Source organism: Aureococcus anophagefferens (genome assembly GCF_000186865.1).
Source record: "Aureococcus anophagefferens unplaced genomic scaffold AURANscaffold_13, whole genome shotgun sequence".
Taxonomy (NCBI): domain Eukaryota; class Pelagophyceae; order Pelagomonadales; family Pelagomonadaceae; genus Aureococcus; species Aureococcus anophagefferens.
Window position 1 is genome coordinate 413,013 of NW_008705573.1, and position 17,758 is coordinate 430,770.

A 17,758-nucleotide genomic window follows, 5' to 3' on the forward strand; every position below is an offset into this window, starting at 1 on the left:
ACGTCATGGGCAACAACCTCGTCCAGAACTTCATCACCAAGGAGTACCGCGCGCTCGTGCAGGCCGTCTTTGACAACGCGCTCGGCGGCGTCGAGACGGCCAACTTCGAGTTCCCCCTCGTCACCAAGGCCGGCGCCCGCGTCGAGGTGCTCCTCAACGCGACGCCCCGCCGCGACGAGCGCGGCGCCGTCATCGGCGTCGTCGGCATCGGCCAGGACATCACCGCGCGCATCAACCAGGAGCGCGAGTACGCGCGCTTGATCGACACGGCGAACGCGCCCATCTTCGGCGTCGACGTCAACGGCAAGGTCAACGTCTGGAACCAGTGCGCCATCCGCATGACGGGCTACACGGGCGAGGACGTCATGGGCAAGCACCTCGTCAACGAGTTCATCACCGACGACTACAAGTCGTCCGTGCAGGACGTCATGAAGAAGGCGCTCGAGGGCGACGAGACGGCCAACTTCGAGTTCCCGCTCCACACGAAGCTCGGCGCCCGCGTCCAGATCCTCCTCAACGCGACGACGCGCCGCGACGAGCACGGCGCGGTCCTCGGCGTCGTCGGCATCGGCCAGGACATCACGGCGCGCATCGCCCAGGAGCAGGAGTACGCGCGCCTCATCGACACGGCGAACGCGCCCATCTTCGGCATCGACGCGGACGGCAACGTCAACGTCTGGAACAGCTGCGCGTCGCGGCTCATGGGCTACGGCCCCGAGGACGTCATGGGCAACAACCTCGTCCAGAACTTCATCACCAAGGAGTACCGCGCGCTCGTGCAGGCCGTCTTTGACAACGCGCTCGGCGGCGTCGAGACGGCCAACTTCGAGTTCCCCCTCGTCACCAAGGCCGGCGCCCGCGTCGAGGTGCTCCTCAACGCGACGCCCCGCCGCGACGAGCGCGGCGCCGTCATCGGCGTCGTCGGCATCGGCCAGGACATCACCGCGCGCATCAACCAGGAGCGCGAGTACGCGCGCTTGATCGACACGGCGAACGCGCCCATCTTCGGCGTCGACGTCAACGGCAAGGTCAACGTCTGGAACCAGTGCGCCATCCGCATGACGGGCTACACGGGCGAGGACGTCATGGGCAAGCACCTCGTCAACGAGTTCATCACCGACGACTACAAGGCGTCCGTGCAGGACGTCATGAAGAAGGCGCTCGAGGGCGACGAGACGGCCAACTTCGAGTTCCCGCTCCACACGAAGCTCGGCGCCCGCGTCCAGATCCTCCTCAACGCGACGACGCGCCGCGACGAGCACGGCGCGGTCCTCGGCGTCGTCGGCATCGGCCAGGACATCACGGCGCGCATCGCCCAGGAGCAGGAGTACGCGCGCCTCATCGACACGGCGAACGCGCCCATCTTCGGCATCGACGCCAACGGCAACGTCAACGTCTGGAACAGCTGCGCGCAGCGCCTCACGGGCTACGACGGCCAGGACGTCATGGGCAAGCACCTCGTCAACGAGTTCATCACGCCCGAGTACAAGGCCCCGGTCCAGAACGTCTTCGACTCGGCCCTCGAGGGCGTCGAGACGGCGAACTTCGAGTTCCCGCTCATCACGAAGCAGGGCACGCGCATCGAGGTCCTCCTCAACGCGACGACGCGCCGCGACGAGAAGGGCCGCCAGATCGGCGTCGTCGGCATCGGCCAGGACATCACGGCGCGCATCGCCCAGGAGCAGGAGTACGCGCGCTTGATCGACACGGCGAACGCGCCCATCTTCGGCATCGACGTCAACGGCCACGTGAACGTCTGGAACCAGTGCGCGTCGCACCTCACGAGCTTCGCGGGCCGCGACGTCATGGGCAAGCACCTCGTCAACGAGTTCATCACCGCGGACTACAAGGAGTCGGTCCAGGAGGTCTTCATGAAGGCCCTCGACGGCGTCGAGACGGCGAATTTCGGCTTCCCCCTGCAGACGAAGCAGGGCACGCGCGTCCAGATCCTCCTCAACGCGACGACGCGCCGCGACGAGCAGGGCGCGGTCATCGGCGTCGTCGGCATCGGCCAGGACATCACGGCGCGCATCGCCCAGGAGCAGGAGTACGCGCGCCTCATCGACACGGCGAACGCGCCCATCTTCGGCGTCGACGCCAACGGCAACGTGAACGTCTGGAACCGGTGCGCGTCGAACCTCACGGGCTTCCGCGGCTCGGACGTCATGGGCCGCCACCTCGTCAACGACTTCATTACGCCCGAGTACAAGCAGAGCGTCCAGGACGTCTTCGAGACGGCGCTCCGGGGCACGGAGACGGCGAACTTCGAGTTCCCGCTCATCACGAAGCAGGGCACGCGCGTCGAGATCCTGCTCAACGCGACGACGCGCCGCGACGAGCACGACTTCATCGTCGGCGTCGTCGGCATCGGCCAGGACATCACGGCGCGCATCGCCCAGGAGCAGGAGTACGCGCGCCTCATCGACACGGCGAACGCGCCCATCTTCGGCATCGACGTCAACGGCCACGTGAACGTCTGGAACCAGTGCGCGTCGAACCTGACGGAGTTCGACGGCGACGAGGTCATGGGCAACCACCTCGTGCGCGAGTTCATCCGCGAGGAGTACCGGGCGAGCGTGCAGAACGTCTTCGACAGCGCGCTCAACGGCACGGAGACGGCGAACTTCGAGTTCCCGATGATCACGAAGCGCGGCGCGCGCGTGGAGATCCTGCTCAACGCGACGACGCGGCGGGACGCCATGGGCGCCGTCGTCGGCGTCGTCGGCATCGGCCAGGACATCACGGCGCGCATCGCCCAGGAGCGCGAGTACGCGCGGCTCATCGACACGGCGAACGCGCCGATCTTCGGCGTCGACGTCAACGGCCACGTCAACGTCTGGAACCAGTGCGCGTCCAACCTCACGGGCTTCGCCGGCGAGGAGGTCATGGGCAACCACCTCGTGTCGACCTTCATCACCGTCGAGTACCGCACGTCCGTGCAGGACGTCCTCGAGAAGGCGATGCGCGGCGTCGAGACGGCCAACTTCGAGTTCCCGCTCATGAACAAGGACGGCACGCGCCTCATCAACATCCTCCTCAACGCGACGACGCGGCGCGACGCCATGGGCGGCGTCGTCGGCGTCGTGGGCATCGGCCAGGACATCTCCGAGGCGCGCGCGAAGCAGGACGCGGTGCTCCGGCAAAGAGCTGTGTGGAAATCAAATCTTCAACCCGACTTCAATGTGCGCGTATGCGACCGTTTCGACGCGAGGCTTTCTGCTGTGCTTCGAGAACTCGACGAGAGCAATCGATCCGTCCAAAAATCAGCCGATTCGACTTCGATTTGACCGAGATAGAGAGTTCTGAAGTTTGGTGGGGACCCCCCAAACCAGCGGTCGAATTCCACACAGGCAGCGCGAGGCCGAGGCCGCGCAGGCCGCGCAGGCGACGATCAGCGCCCACGTCTACCACGAGATCCGCAACGTCGTCGGCGCCGTGCTCGCGCTCGCGGACCGCGTGTCCGAGGCCGTCGAGCTCGCGCTCGAGGAGGGCACCGTCGCCGGCGGCGACGACGTCGCCGCGGCCAAGAGCAAGGCCGCGGCGCTCAAGGAGCGGCTCCCGAAGCAGGTGCGCCAGCTCACGGAGCACCAGCGCCTCGTCTGCCAGCACGCCGTCAACACGCTCAACGACATGCTCGACGTCGCCAAAATCGAGAACGGCATGTACACGCCCAAGGAGGACGTCGTCGACCTCGGCGACCTCTGCAGCCGCGCGGCCAAGCTCCAGGGCCCGCGATTAAGGCCCGGCGTCGAGCTGGTGGTGGACGCGCCGCCCCAGGGGTCGCTCGTGGTCCTCACGGACAGCGTGCTGCTCCTCCAGTTCCTCACGAACTTGTTGAGCAACGCGGCCAAGTTCACGTCCGCAGGCAAGGTCATGGTCCACTGCCACGTGCTGAGCGCGCCCGCGGAAGGATCGTCCATCTCCAAGCCCGCGGCCAGCGACTCGGACGAGTACGTGGACCTCGTGCTCGCCGTCGCGGACACGGGGCCGGGCATCGCGACGGCGCAGCAGCAGCGCGTGCTTTTGGCGTTCACGACGGGCGACGCGGTGCCCCACGAGGATCTACGGGACGCGTCGCGGTCGACGGGCATCGGGCTGCGCCTCGCGGACCTCATCGCGAACGTGCTCTGCTCCGCGGAGCCGCACCAGCCCGAGGGGTTCCGGACGTCGGTCGTCGGCGGCGGCGGCGGCGGCGGCGGCAGCCCCGGGGAGCCGCCGGCGTCGGGCGAGAAGAAGTGGTGGCGCAAGCAGCGGCGGGGCATCCAGCTCGAGTCGCCCGTGTCGGCGGAGGTCCGGGCGAAGATGGCGCCCGAGGGCGGGCCGGGCACGCTGTTGTGGCTGGTCGCGCGCATGAAGCGCGCGCCCGAGCCGCTCAAGGCGCGGCTCGCGGCGCCGTCGCCGTCGCTCGGCGGCTTCCGGCTGGAGCTGCGGGGCCGCATGCGCGTGCTCGTCGTCGACGACCAGCGCACGATGCGCCAGATGGTCGCGACGCTCTTCCAGCGGCTCTGCCAGGACAACGCGGACCTGCGCGTCGAGTTGCACACGTGCCTCAGCGGCGAGCAGGCGATCCGCCAGGCGGCCGCGTGCACCTACCACGTCATCACCATGGACGAGCAGCTGAGCGAGCCCTACTGCCGCGCCGTCGCCAAGGAGCGGTGCGACCGCGAGGCCAAGGGCGAGCTCAACGCCGTCGCGCGCGGCGCGGACGGGTTGCCCGCGCCGCTCGGCTTCGGGCCGGACCGCATCGAGAACGCGCAGAAGCGGCTGGCCTTCTTCGACGCGGAGATCGACTACCAGTCGCCCCGCGACGGCGACGGCATCCTCCCGGGCCACGAGGCCATCTCGAGGATCCGCGAGGCCGAGGCCGCGGCCGCGCGGCCCGCGGCGATCATCTTCAACCTCACGGGCAACGTCCTCGAGAGCGACCGCACGAAGTACACCGAGAGCGGCTCCAACGGCGTCCTGCCCAAGCCCACGAAGCTCAGCGACCTCCAGAACCTCCTCAGCGTCGCCGTGCCCCAGTTCCTCCACCGCGGCTTCTGCGACCGGCGGGGCGACGCGGTCTTCATGGCCCGCAGCGACCTCCAGATCGGCACCTTCCTCCCGCCCCAATCGTAGCGACCGGCGGCGGGGCAACGTAACGATACCGCCCGGCTCTTTCGCCCCGCGGAGCCCGCCGACGAGCGCCGCGCCGACGACGGCCGCGGCGGCCGCGGACGCCGCGGCCGGCCCGCCGCCGCTCGTCGTCCGCGCGTTGAGGTCGTGGCCGGCCCCCGCGGCCGCGGGCCTTCGGCGGCCGCCGCCGCGGGCGCGCCGCGCGCGCGGCGCGGCGTCGGCCGCGACGACCGGAGCCGCGGCTACCGGCGGCTCGCGACGCTCTAAGGTGGGGTTATTGGGGGGCTTGCGTCCTAACATATCCCGCCGGCGGGATTGTCAAACGCCGCTAGGTTGGTCGTGAGGGAGGCGAGGGCGGCGCGGTCCGCGAGGCGGCGCGCGCCCTCGTCGATTCGGCGGGAGAGGGTGTGCATGGCGGCGTTCCTGCCATTGGCGTACTTGAGGCCGGCGAGCAGGTAGCGGGAAAGGGGTAGTGTCTCGCTTATGAGCCGTCCCAACCGCCGCAGCAATCCGCTTCCCAAGCCTCGTCGCAGTCGCAAAGTTCGGTTTCGCAGTCGCTACGGCAGTTGCAGTAAGCACCCCCGCCCTCGTAAGCGTATTGGGGACAGTAAAAGTAGACTGGGGCCACATAGTCGCAGTTGGGTGTGCAGTAGCTGTACGAATATGCGCCGCCATCTGCGAATTTGCATTTGGCGTCCGTGAGCGCGCTCCCCTGGAACGTGCACGTGTCGTCGCCTCCTCCCCCGTCGATGCGCACCGGTGTGTCGCCGCCCATGGAGAGGACATCGTCGCCAGCACCGCCGTAGACGCAGGCGTTCGGGCCGCCCGCGTAATCGACGGCGATCGTATCGTCGCCCGCGCCCCCATAGATGGTATCGGTGCCCCCTTTTGCGCTGTACTGCGTTTCCACGATGTGTATGTTGTCGTTTCCATCATCTCCGTAGATGTTACCGCCGCCGTAGTCGGCCATGACGTCGATCGCAAGCGTGTCGTCGCCCTCTCCGAGACGGATATCGCCCCTCCTCAAACTTCCGATGGAGACGACGTCGTCGCCCCCCTCGCTTGTAACAAAACAGTAGTCGCAGAGCTTCACGTTGATCGTATCGTGTCCCTCGCTCGGCGTGTAGTCTTGGTCTTCGGTGTAGCTGTACGAATACTCCCCAATAATACTCCCCAAGTCGCAGTGTTTGCAGTGTTGCCACACGTAGTCTCCGATCGCCTGCCTGTCACCGAAAATGCTTCCAGACCCCATTGTCACCGTGATCACATCGTCCCCGGCCCCGCCCGACATGTAATTCTTCAAATTTCCCACGGTAATTGTGTCGTCGCCTACGGAGTGCAAGGGTAGGCATGGAGGCAGAGGGCCTCTCTCGGCGCGGGCCGGCACCGTTGCCCCCGTCGATCGACGCGTAATCCCCGGAAATGCCCACGTAGATCGTGTCGTCGCCATCGCCACCGGCCAATTGGCCTACCAAGCATGACGGTGACGACTTCTCATTGTTTTCCCACCCAAAATCTCTCGGAAATCGTCACGGCCACGGGACGCTGGACATCGCCGATTTGGTCAAGCACCGTCATGGAGATGGTATCGGCGCCGGCATCGCCCGTGACCTTAAAGCCGGACCGCCCGATCTCGATCACGTCGTCGCCGGCTCCGCCGTCTAAGAATCCTTTGTGGTAGTCCAACTCTAATGCGTAGATTTCGTCGTTGCCGTCGCCGCCGATGATCTCATTATTAGCAGCGTGTTTGACCGCGAGCTCGTCGTCGCCGCTCCCTCCGTCGATCGTGCTTTTGTGTTCCGCACTGATCACGTCCACGACGTCGTTCCCTTCGCCGGCGTACAGCGCGACCTGAGGAGGGGGGGGCGAGCGTCCGCGATGGCCCGGCCGCGCGGTGGCTCACCTTACGGCCTATGGTCGTGATGAACGCGCAGTCGTCGTACGCGGTCAGCGTCCACGACTCTGCTGGAGCACTGTAGTCGTTCTCGTAGTCGTTCTCGTAGTCGTAATGCCTTGGTCGGAGATCGCCTTCGATGCACACGCACTCTTCTGAGGCGCTCAGGTCCTGCCCCCGCCGATAAGTGATGGCGGTCGCGGTGCACTGCGGGCAGTCGGCTGCGCACGTGCGGCTGAAGGTATGCGTAGCGAGCGAAGAAACCCCTTCGACCGTCTCCGTGACTTCGACCGTCTGGATGTAGCCGAAGCCGTGCGCGCCGCCGAACAGGAAGGCGAGCGGGAGCGCGAGGGCGACGAGGCGGGCCGGCATGGTCGCGAGCGAGGCGGCGGGACCTGCGACGCGCGAGGGTGACGCGCGAGGATTCGGGAGGGGGCAGCTCCAGTCCCGGAGAAGAGCCGCAGCTCCGGCGGATCTCCGCGGCTCCCGCCGGGAGCTCCCCGCCGCGCTCGGACCGCGTCCGACCGCCGCGTCAAACGCGGCCGCCCCAAGCCGCCGCGCGAGCTGGGGCCGTCGTCGCGTTTGAAGGCGGTGCTCGACCGGGCAGCGCTGCGTCGCGGAAGGCCTGGGGGCGCCGTGCGCTCCTCCGCGGCTCCGAGCGACGTCCGGAGCCGAGCCGTCGCCGGCGCGTCCGTTTGTCGGCGGTCGTCGGGGCGGCGCGGTGGCACATCCAGTGGATCCGCGTGGAGCCGCGGTGGGTCCGGTGGCGCGGCGGCCCACCAGCGCCACGCCGCCGTCCGTCGCGCCGCGGCTGGAGCAAACGTCGCCCGCACGGGCATTTGAGAGCTTTGGTGGCTGGTGCTGGGCGGCTTTCGGGTGGGAATTTGTGGGACGCTGGTGGGACGCGCGGGGTCTACGATGCGGATCGCGTCGGATGTGGTTGGGCAGCGGCGGCGATGGGCACGTGTGCGCGAGCAGGTGTCAAATAATACGCGACGTCGCCACACAATTCAATCCAAGCGTTCAAAAATCCAAGATCGACTGGCTTCACTATTACAAACTTGAACCACCAACAGGGACCTCAACACCGCCGCTTGCCCTTCAAAAGGGACCTCAACTCCGCCGCTCACGCCTTGCGGGGGACCTCAGAGGCGCCGCCCACGCCTCGCTGGCAGTGATCGTCTCGGTCGGCTTTAAAGAAGCGGCGTTTGACACATCCGGCCGGCGGGATATGCCAAGGGGGTCAAGCAAGAGCCGCGGGGTCTCGACGCCCACTGCCGCGGCCGCAAGGTTTCTTGGAGTTGAAACCGAAGTACGTACTTTAGCCCCCGGGGGTCGCGCGCTCAAAGTTCCCCCGTCGACGCGGAGTGCGCCGCGGCCGCGTCCGTCGCGGCGACGGGCGCGCAGCCCGCGTCGCCCGGCGCGCAGGCCGGCGCCGCGGCCCGGGGCCTCGCCCGGAGTTTGCCCTTCTCGCGCTCGACCCAGTCCTCGAGGTCGCCCGCGTCGTCGAGGTCCCCCGGGTAGACGGCCGTCTCGAGCGCGCCGCTGTGGTTGCTGAAGAGCGCGTAGTTCGGGATGGTCACCTTGTAGTAGCGCGCGGCGGCCATGGACAGCGTCGCGGCGACGGCGACGGTCTTCTCCTTGGCGAGCTCCTCGAGCGTGACGAGCTTCGTCGGCGTCTTAAACGTCTCGAGGAAGCCGCAGAGCAGGGGCGTGCCGTCCTCGGGCAGGTTTCGCAGTATGGTTTTCAGCGTGCGCAGCTTCCCGAAGGCCGACACGTTGCCGTTGGCCGCGAGCCACTCGGGCTGGAACTCGTCGCCCTGCTTCGAGAGCTGGTTCTCGTCGCGCACGACGCCGGGCGCGGACACGTTCACCTTCTCCATGAAGGTCTTCACGATGTCGTCGCGCGCGTTGCCGACGAAGGCGCGGCACCCGGGCAGCCCGGCGACGAGGGCCGCGAGGATCCCCAGGCGCAGCATCGTCGCAGGCGTCGCCACGCGGGCTGCACCTCGATGATAATGCCGTGAACTTGCCGTGCGCCAACGCTGCTGATGGGGGGGCCAAACTCGGCCCGAAAAGTGATGGGCGCGGCAGCCCGGCCCGAAAAGTGATGGACGGGGCAGCCCTACCCGAAAATGTGGCGCTCACCCGCCCTCGGGCGACGCGCCGCGTGGCCGAGTCGCCGCCGCCGGATGCGCCGGCGCCCGAGCGCGTCACCATCGGCGGGTCGCCCGGCGGCGCCTTCCGCGCCATCATCCAGCGGCCCAAGACGCCCGTCGGCGACCGGCCGAAGACGCCCGTGCGCCCGAAGACGCCCGTGGGCCAGCGTGTCCTCAGCCCGCCCATCTACGCGCAGCGCGCCTCGAGCGCCAAGAACGACGTCGAGTCCTACGCGTCCTCGTCGTCCGGCGGCGGCATGAACCTGGCCGCGTTCGGCGCGCTCGGCGCGGCCGCGGACCTCGCGAACGCGCACGCGGAGCTGGGCATGCTCGCCGTCACGGAGCAGTGGGTCTCGAGCGACTCGCTGCAGCTCGCGTCCCCGCGCGACGCGTCGAAGCCGCCGCCGCTGCCCTCGAACCGGCGCCGCGCGTCCATGGCCGAGTCCGCCGCGGAGCGCAAGGCCCGCGGCGCCGCGGACGTGCGCCAGCGGCGCGCGACGGCGCGCACGACGACGCTCGGCGGCCGGCCGCGGCGGGCCACGCAGGCCAGGAAGCCGCAGCCCGACGGCGTCACGGAGATGTACACGCCCATCGTCGCGTACGAGGGCCGGAAGATGTCCGTCGTCGACTTCCACGCCATGAGCACCAAGGCCCTGCCGCCGCTGGCCATGCCGGCCTTCAAGAAGAAGGAGCGGGACCCGTTCCTCGACGAGATGGCCAAGGACGCCATCACCGTCGTCGTCTACCGCGACGGCGCGCCCGAGACCGCGATCGAGATCGCGCAGACCTACTACCGCAAGGAGCCCCAGGCGTCCTGGGGCGAGTTCATGCTCAAGGTCGAGGTCGGCCTCGGCATCTCCCGGGCCGTGCAGATCAAGCTCGAGAAGGACGGCAACGCGTGCCTGCGCATCGCGTCGCTGCTCCCGCGGGAGCGCTACGTCGTCGAGCCGTCGCAGGGCGACGCGCTGCTCAGCACCATCGTCTGGGGCCACGGCTGCGGCCTCGACGAGCTCAACGCGCGGCCTCGCCTCAAGAAGTCGTCGTACGGCGGCCCGTCGTTCGCGAACGAGTTCCAGGTCCTCTGCCAGACGGTCACGGACGCGCAGCGCCACCTCCTCCGGACCATGGACGAGGCCAGGGAGCGCGGCTGGGAGCTGAGCTCGGACGCCATGGCCGACGCCCGCCAGGCCTTCGAGGAGAAGACGGCGCCCAAGCCCAAGGCCAAGGCGCGGACGCGCGCGGAGGTGTTGGCGCGCGCGACGCGCGAGGCGGACCGCGCCGAGGCGACGCGCGTCGCGCTCGCGGCCGTCAAGTTCCTCGACGACTACCGGGCGACGAAGCGCGGCCGCTTCGACGTCTGCAACGACGTCGACCGCTACCCGGGCGTCTACTTCCAGGCCCTCGACGAGATCGAGGCGGACCACTTCTACCGCAAGTCGTCCGAGCCCATGACCCGCGAGGACTGCCGCGCGCTCTACCGCAAGTCCGCGCGCTGGATCGCGGTCCAGGCCATGAAGCTGTCGACGGCGCGGCCCGTCGTGACGGCCAAGGGCCACGAGCGGCTCCTGCGCTACCTCGACCCGGAGAAGCGGGGCGTGCTCCGCGACGACCTGCCGAGCTTGCAGTACGCGCTCTGCTTCTTCGCGAACCTCGCGAACCTCAAGGACGACGCGCGCGAGCTCAAGCACAAGCTGAGCCTGCTCCCGCTCAAGGCCGGCGGCGCGCTGTTGGCCATGGAGGTCATCCACGTGCGCTGCGGCGCGCTGAGCAAAGCGACGCACAAGGCCGACGAGAGGCTCCGCGCGGCGTCCGCGGTCGCGTGCAAGGCGCCGCGGCCCGCCGAGTACGGCCACGAGATGGCCCTCCCGACCAAGGCGACGGTCTACCACCCGAAGACGCTCACCGTGCCCCAGGTGCGCCGCGTCGCGCGCGCGCACCGCACGACGGAGCGCGACGGCCACCCGGACATCCACGACTACACGCGCATCCACTGGTGGGCGCTCTGTGTCATCCTCGCGCTGCTGCGCGGCGAGGCGCGGCCCGTCGCGCTGCCGCTCCTCGTGGACCACGGGGGCCTCGTCGAGGCGCTCGCGCAGACGCTCATGCGCTGGAACCGCTTCAACGCGATCGTCATGATGCTCGCGTGGGTGCTGCGGGAGCTCGCGATGGAGAGCGAGGCGCTCCGCGCGAAGATGCGGGCCATGGGCTTCTACAAGCTCCTCAAGATCGCGCAGACGCGCCACGCGGAGGTCGGCGACGTCCGCCGGGACCTCCAGATGGTGCTGGACCTCATCGACGACGGCACGGAGGCCACGCGCGTCGAGAACAAGATCGCCGAGGCCATCGGCGACCTCGAGCTCCCGCTCCTCGACACGGACATGTCCGCGTACCGCGAGTTCGCGCTCCACTCCGACGGCCACTCCAAGTACTAGCGCCTGTTGTGTGTCTCGAGGCCGCGCGCGCGCGCGCGTCCGCGGGGGTCTCGCGGCGCCTCGGCATCCTAGGCCATGAGGGCCTCGACGTAGGCGCGGACCATGACGTTCATCTCCTTGCCCTGCTCCGTCTTGAAGTAGACCTTGGTCTGCTTGACGGCGTCGCCGGTGACGACGACGAAGGAGTTCGTCGAGTGGCCCCAGGTGACGACCTGCGAGTAGGGGTACTCCTGGAGGAACTCCTTCGTGTCCGGGTCCACGACGAGGATGCCCTTGGCGTTGATCGCGAGGACGACCTCGGACGGGAAGTCGCGGTTCTGCTTGGGCTCGGCGAAGTAGTAGGAGCTGCCGTAGATCTTCCAGCTCTTGACGTAGTCGAGGTACGAGAGCCGCGCCTCCTTGGCGCTGTAGCCCGACAGCTTCGCGTAGAGTTTCAGCAGCTGGTCCTCGAGCTCGCCGTCGTCGGACCGCTCGAGCTCCTTGGCGCTGAGGTACTTGCCCAGGTTGCCCTTGAGGTAGCAGCAGTCGCCGTCCGTCGGGATGTCGCCGAACTCCTCCTGGACCTGGAGCGCGGCGAGCGTGATCGCGTCCTGGGCCTCGCAGGGGTAGCGCGCGTCGACGACGTCGTGCTTCGCCTGGACGTAGATGAGCTCCACCGCGGCGTCGTCGCCGTCCTTGACGTCGAAGAAGTGGCGCACCTTGTAGGCGAAGTGGAACTCCTCGACCTCCGACTTCTTGCCCTTCTTCTCGCGCGCCTCGCGCTCGAGGCGGTCCCAGTACGCGACCAGATCCAGGACGCGCTCGTCGGCGTCCAACACGCGCTCCTCGTCCTCGGTCGACACCTCGAAGACGGAGAAGGGCGCGCCGTCGGCGACGCCCAGGAGGCCCGCGATCTGCGCCGCGAATTGCGCCGCCGTCGTCCACGCGTCGACCTTGAGGGTGACGTACTTGGCGTCGAGGAAGAAGACGCGCACCCAGGCCTTGTCCATGCGCATCGTCGACTCGATCTCCACGGGCGTCGGCAGCTCGCGCCGCGCGCCGAGCTTGCAGATCTGCGGCACCTTCTTCAGGCAGAACGCGGCGACGTCCGCCACCTTGACGTCGCCGTCCTCCTGCGTCGACGCCACGTTCGTCGCGCAGAAGTGGCCCAGGTAGGGCGCGAGCGCGTCCGAAGGCGGGAACGTCGCGAGGCAGACCGCCAACAGCTTCCAGCCGAGCACCGTCGACTCGCCCGACGGGTTCTCCGTCGTCTGCTTCATGATCTGGCAGTAGGCCTCGTTCCGCAGCTCCTCCGGCGACTGGAGCATGTTGTGCATGATCTTCGTGCAGTGGTCGATCGTGTCCTTGCCGCTCTTGCGGTCGCCCATGAAGCCGAGCACGTTCCGGTTCGTCTGGAGCGCCTCGGCCTGGAGCTCGCCGTCCTTGAAGTTGAGCAGCGCGAGCTTCATGAGCTCGTTCTTCCAGCGCGTCACCTTGTCCAAATCCGTCTTCGTCTTGAACATGCCCTTGCGGCAGAGCTGGAAGTTCTCCTCGGCGAACGTCTTGAACTCCATGCCCGCGTAGAGCTCCGTCAGCTCCTCGACGCTCTGCTCGCCGGCGCCGGGCGCGGCGGCGGGCGGCGCCGCCGGCGCGGACTTGGCCGTCATGACGGGCTCCGCCTCCTTCGCGGGCGCGGACCCGAGGCACTCGGGCTTCGTCCACGTCGTCTCCTTCGTCACGGTGTTGTAGTAGTACTCGCGCTTCGACGCCTCGTCGACCTTGCTGAGCCACTTGGCCGGGTCCGTCGCCGCCGCGGCGGCGGCCTCGGGCGTGCTCTCCGCGCCCTTGTAGCCGGGCCTACGCGGTGCGCCGCGTCTCGTTTCTCGAGCGTTCCGGCGAGGACGCGGCGGGACGCGCGGCGGCGTCCACGACGTCTCCTGCGTCGTCTTGTTGTAGTAGTAGATCTTCCCCGAGCTCGGGTCCGTGCGCTCGTCCCAGTCCGAGGCGCCGCCCGGCGACGGGCCCTGCGGTCGGCGGTGACGCGGCCGCGGCGCGCGCGCGCGCGTCCGGGCGCGGGCGCCGCGCGAGCTCCGAGGGCCACTCCCAGCGCGTCTCGCCCGACGCGGCGTTCGCGTAGTACTTGCGGCCTGCGGTCGCGCGTCGGGGGGGGGGCGGCGGCGGCGGGGGGACTCGCCTGAGGAAGGATCATCGTGTTCCATCCATCCGCCCCCGACGTCCGTCATGTTTCGCGACGCCTTTCCGGAACCCGGCGAGGCTCCGCGACCGGCGGCGGCTACGACCACGACGACGCGCGGGTGGGGACGCCCGCGCCGCTCTCCGCGACTCCCAGTTATGGGTTCTGCGGGGCTGCCTTGTGTGGCTGGGAGATCGAGCGGCAGCCTTCTGTGTAGGATGGTGTTGTGTACTGCATGTTGCAGAGCGCTCTACCAGGATCCCAGATCGCTCTCGAATCGTCGAGAGGCGAGATAGCTGCTCTGTTTGAATCGCAGCCAGCCTCCGAGAAGAATGGACGGCGCCTTGTCATCCGGCCGATACAATAGGGAGAAGGACCATGGCAAGATAAATATGCAGCGCAACGAAACGCGCCCGGACGGCGGCACCAAGGACCGCCAGCGCCAGGATGGCGGCGGCAAGCGCGACGACGGCCAGCGCCGCGACGACGGCCGGCGCCGCGACGACAAGCGCGACGGCCAACGCCGCGACGACAAGCGCCGCGACGACGACCGCGGCGAGCGCCGCGGCGACGACCGGTCGCGGTCGCGCGAGCGCCGCCGCGACGGCGACCGGGACCGCCGCGATGGCAAGGACCAGCGCCGCGACGGCAAGGACCACCGCCGCGGCGACCAGGACCAGCGCCGCGGCGGCGGCGACCGCCGCGGCGACCAGGACCGCAGCCGCCGCGACGACGCGCGCCGCCGCGCGGATCCCGCGGCGGTCTGGGGCGCCGCGCCCGCGGACGCCGCGCTTCCAACCAAGGCCGACGACCCGCGCGCGACGGGCCCGCTCGGCAAGGCGCAGCGCGCGGCCCTGGGCCTCGGCGTCGCCACGGGCCGGAACACGGAGTCCTTCGACCCCGCGTCGACCCTCGTGCGGCCGTCGATGCGCGTCATCGTCGCGAGCAAGAAGGCCGCGACGTACGACAAGCCCCTGCGGCACGACGACGTCGTCATCGTGCCCGAGTTCTTCTGCGACGAGGACGACATGGCGCTCTACTACACGCTCGTCGAGGAGATGCGCGCGGCCCAGGACGCGGCGCCGGCGGGCAAGCGCAACGGGCCCGAGTGGCAGTCGTGGCACGAGGGCGCGCACCTCATCTCCAAGGACCCGTCGGGCTCCGCGACGTACCGCGACATCGAGCAGCGCATGGGCGACTACTTCAAGCTCCGGCCGAACTCACGGGGCACGCGCTTCAACTGGTACAACAACCCGTCGGACTGGAAGCCCTTCCACCACGACTCCGCGGCCTTCAACCCGCAGCGCGCGCGGAACCAGAACGTCACCGTGGGCGTGTCCTTCGGCGACACGCGCGAGCTCGCCTTCGTCGACGCGAACGACCCGACGAAGCGCTTCTACTTCCCGCAGACGAACGGCTCGCTCTTCTACTTCGGCCGCGACGTCAACCTGCGCTTCAAGCACGGCGTCAACTACCAGAAGGAGGCGGACCGGTCGGGCAAGGGGCGAATCTCCATCATCCTCTGGGGCTGGGCCGACGCCGTCGACGAGGCCGGCTCGCCGCCCATGCTCACGAACGACGCGCGGAACGGCTTCGACAACCGCCGCAAGCCCGACCGCCGCGACGGCCCGCGCCGCGACGACCGCCGCCCGCGCGACGACCGCCGCCGCGACGACCGCTCGCGGTGAGGGAAGGTGGGTCGTCGTCGCGACGCCTGGGAGGCCTATGTTTACCCTTGTTGAAGTCGATGACGCCTCTAGTGGCAAAACGAGTTCGCATTAAAGATCGCACACATCACCAGCTCTCCCGTCGCTCGCGCGCCGCCCGAAAGCTCGCCTCGCAGCAATAGGCATCGTCGCACCGATGGCTGCGCACCTCGCGATGCAGGCCGCGCGGCGCGCTGCGCCCGCGGCGCGCCGCTTCATCGCCACGGGCGACGCCGCGGCCGCCTCGGGCCTGAGCCTGCAGAGGGCGCGGCCCTGGCTCAATGGCGACGGCCCGGCGGGCAGCGACTCGTCGAACCAGGCGAGCGACCACGCCGTGGCCCTCGGCGACCTCTTCGCCGGCAAGCGCGTCGCGGTCTTCGGCGTGCCCGCGCCGTTCACGGGAACCTGCACGGAGCAGCACGTGCCCGGCTACGCGGCGCTCGCGGGCGACTTCGAGGCCAAGGGCGTCGACGTCGTCTGCTTCAGCGTCGCCTGCCCCTACGCCATGCGCGGCTGGCAGCAGGCCATGGGCGTCGACGAGACCGCCATGACGTTCCTCGCCGACGACCTCGGCGCGGTCACGGCGGCCTGGGGCGTCGCCAAGGACTACAGCGGCACGAGCCTCGGCCCGCGGTCCGAGCGCTTCTCCATGCTCGTCGACGACGGCACGGTCAAAGCGTTCACCATCGTCGACGACGCCGCGGCCGACGCCGCCTGGCTCCTCTCGAAATGCTAGGGACGCCGCTTCCCCTAGTCGCGGAGTCTTAGCCGCGCACCATCACCCCGGACCCTCGCGGCGAGGGGTCTCCGATGCGGCTCTCGGAGCCGTGGCGGGCCAGGGGGATCTCGTGGAAGTCGAGCGCGACGACGCGGCGCGGCGACTCGTGGGACGCGAGGGGCGTGTCCGGCGTCGGCGCCCTTGCCGGCGTCCCGAAGAGGTCCGACGCGTGCGCGCCGATGGCGCTGAACCTACCAAGTGCGTCGGTGGCGGTTTTGCGTCGATTTTTTGTCTCGAAAATTGTCGCGGTCGCAGGACGCTGCGCTGAACTTTCCTCTGCCCACTAAGTAACTCCGAAACTCGTCAAAATCCAGCTCCGCGTCCGTGGCCATCTCCGTGAAGAGCCGCTCCGCGAACTTCTTCGAGACGCGCGTCTCCTCGAGGGACGCCAGGAGGACTTCGAAGTTGTCGAAGCTCATCGTCGGCTTCGCGGCGAGGCCCGTGAGCTGGCGCGAGAGCCCCCGCCGCGCGAGGCCCCGGCGCGCCGGCTTCGCGACCGCGCCGCACGCGTCCTCGAAGAAGTCGGCGAGCGCGGCCTCGGACCGGTCCGGCCGGCCGCGCCAGAAGGCGAGGAACGCGGACCGGTACTCCGCGACGTCCCGCGCCGCGGCGTTCGCCCGCTCGAGGGCCCGGTCGACGAGGTCCGGCTTCGGGTCCGTGATCGCCGAGACGAGGACGGCCCGCGACACGTGGTCGACGAGGCTCGCCCACGCGAGGACGAGCGGCGCGAGGCAGGCAAACGAGAGCCGCGCGCGCGTCCAGGCCGCGGGCAGCTCGTCCAGCGGGTAGCGCGCGTAGCGCAGGAGGAACAGGGAGAAGAGCAGCGCGCGGCAGCCGACGAGCGTCGCCGCGACGGCGTCGCCGCCGTCGCGGTGCGCCGTCGCGTGGTCGTCGTGCGGCGGCGCGGGCCGCGTGACGTCGCGCGCGCGCCTGTGTGGAAATCAACCACTGGTTTGGGGGGTCCCCACCAAACTTCAGAACTCTCTATCTCGGTCAAATCGAAGTCGATTCGGCCGATTTTTGGACGGATCGATTGCTCTCGTCGAGTTCTCGAAGCACAGCGAAAGAGTCTGGTCCAAACCGTTCGATTACGCGCACATTGAAGTCGGGTTGAAGATTTGATTTCCACACAGGCGCGCGCGCGCGGCTCCGCTCGTCGCGGTCGAGGCGCGCGGCGCGCAGCAGGTCGCCGTCGCCCGCGAGGCCCGCGACGCGCTCCAGGCGCGCGAGGCGCCGCCGGCCGGACGCGTCGACGACCGCCTGGGCCCCGAGGACGGCCCACGCGGCCGCGACGTAGGCGAGGACCTCGTCGCGCGCCGCGAGCGACCCGGCGACGGCGGGCAGGACCGGCGCCGCGGCGGCGGCCGCGCAGAACGCCACCAGCGTCGCCTTGAAACGGAGCGGCGCCTCGAGCAGCTCGATGACGTACTCGTAGGTCGCGTCGGCGAAGTACGCGGCGAAGTCGACGGACAGCGGCAGCTTCTCGACGCTCAGGAACCGC

General features: G+C 69.2%; 3 protein-coding genes across 3 annotated transcripts; 2 read left to right on the top strand and 1 right to left on the bottom strand.

Moving 5' to 3' along the window:
• Positions 1 to 5: 5 nt before the first annotated feature.
• AURANDRAFT_71871 (hypothetical protein) lies at positions 6 to 5,154 on the top strand (the record flags this gene model as incomplete). The annotated part of the gene is made up of 2 exons (XM_009039933.1): positions 6 to 3,151; positions 3,351 to 5,154. 2 exons carry the CDS (start codon positions 6 to 8, stop codon positions 5,116 to 5,118), a joined length of 4,914 nt encoding a protein of 1,637 aa, XP_009038181.1.
• Positions 5,155 to 8,352: 3,198 nt separating this feature from the next.
• Positions 8,353 to 13,788, bottom strand: AURANDRAFT_65124 (hypothetical protein; the record flags this gene model as incomplete). The annotated part of the gene is made up of 6 exons (XM_009040111.1): positions 8,353 to 8,883; positions 9,227 to 9,355; positions 9,509 to 9,844; positions 11,702 to 13,436; positions 13,512 to 13,603; positions 13,720 to 13,788. The coding sequence occupies 6 exons, from the start codon at positions 13,786 to 13,788 to the stop codon at positions 8,353 to 8,355; spliced, it is 2,892 nt and encodes a 963-aa protein (XP_009038359.1).
• A 1,866-nt stretch (positions 13,789 to 15,654) lies between these two features.
• On the top strand, positions 15,655 to 16,215 carry AURANDRAFT_28494 (hypothetical protein; the record flags this gene model as incomplete). Its single annotated transcript, XM_009039934.1, has 1 exon — positions 15,655 to 16,215. The coding sequence occupies one exon, from the start codon at positions 15,655 to 15,657 to the stop codon at positions 16,213 to 16,215; it is 561 nt and encodes a 186-aa protein (XP_009038182.1).
• Positions 16,216 to 17,758: the final 1,543 nt, after the last annotated feature.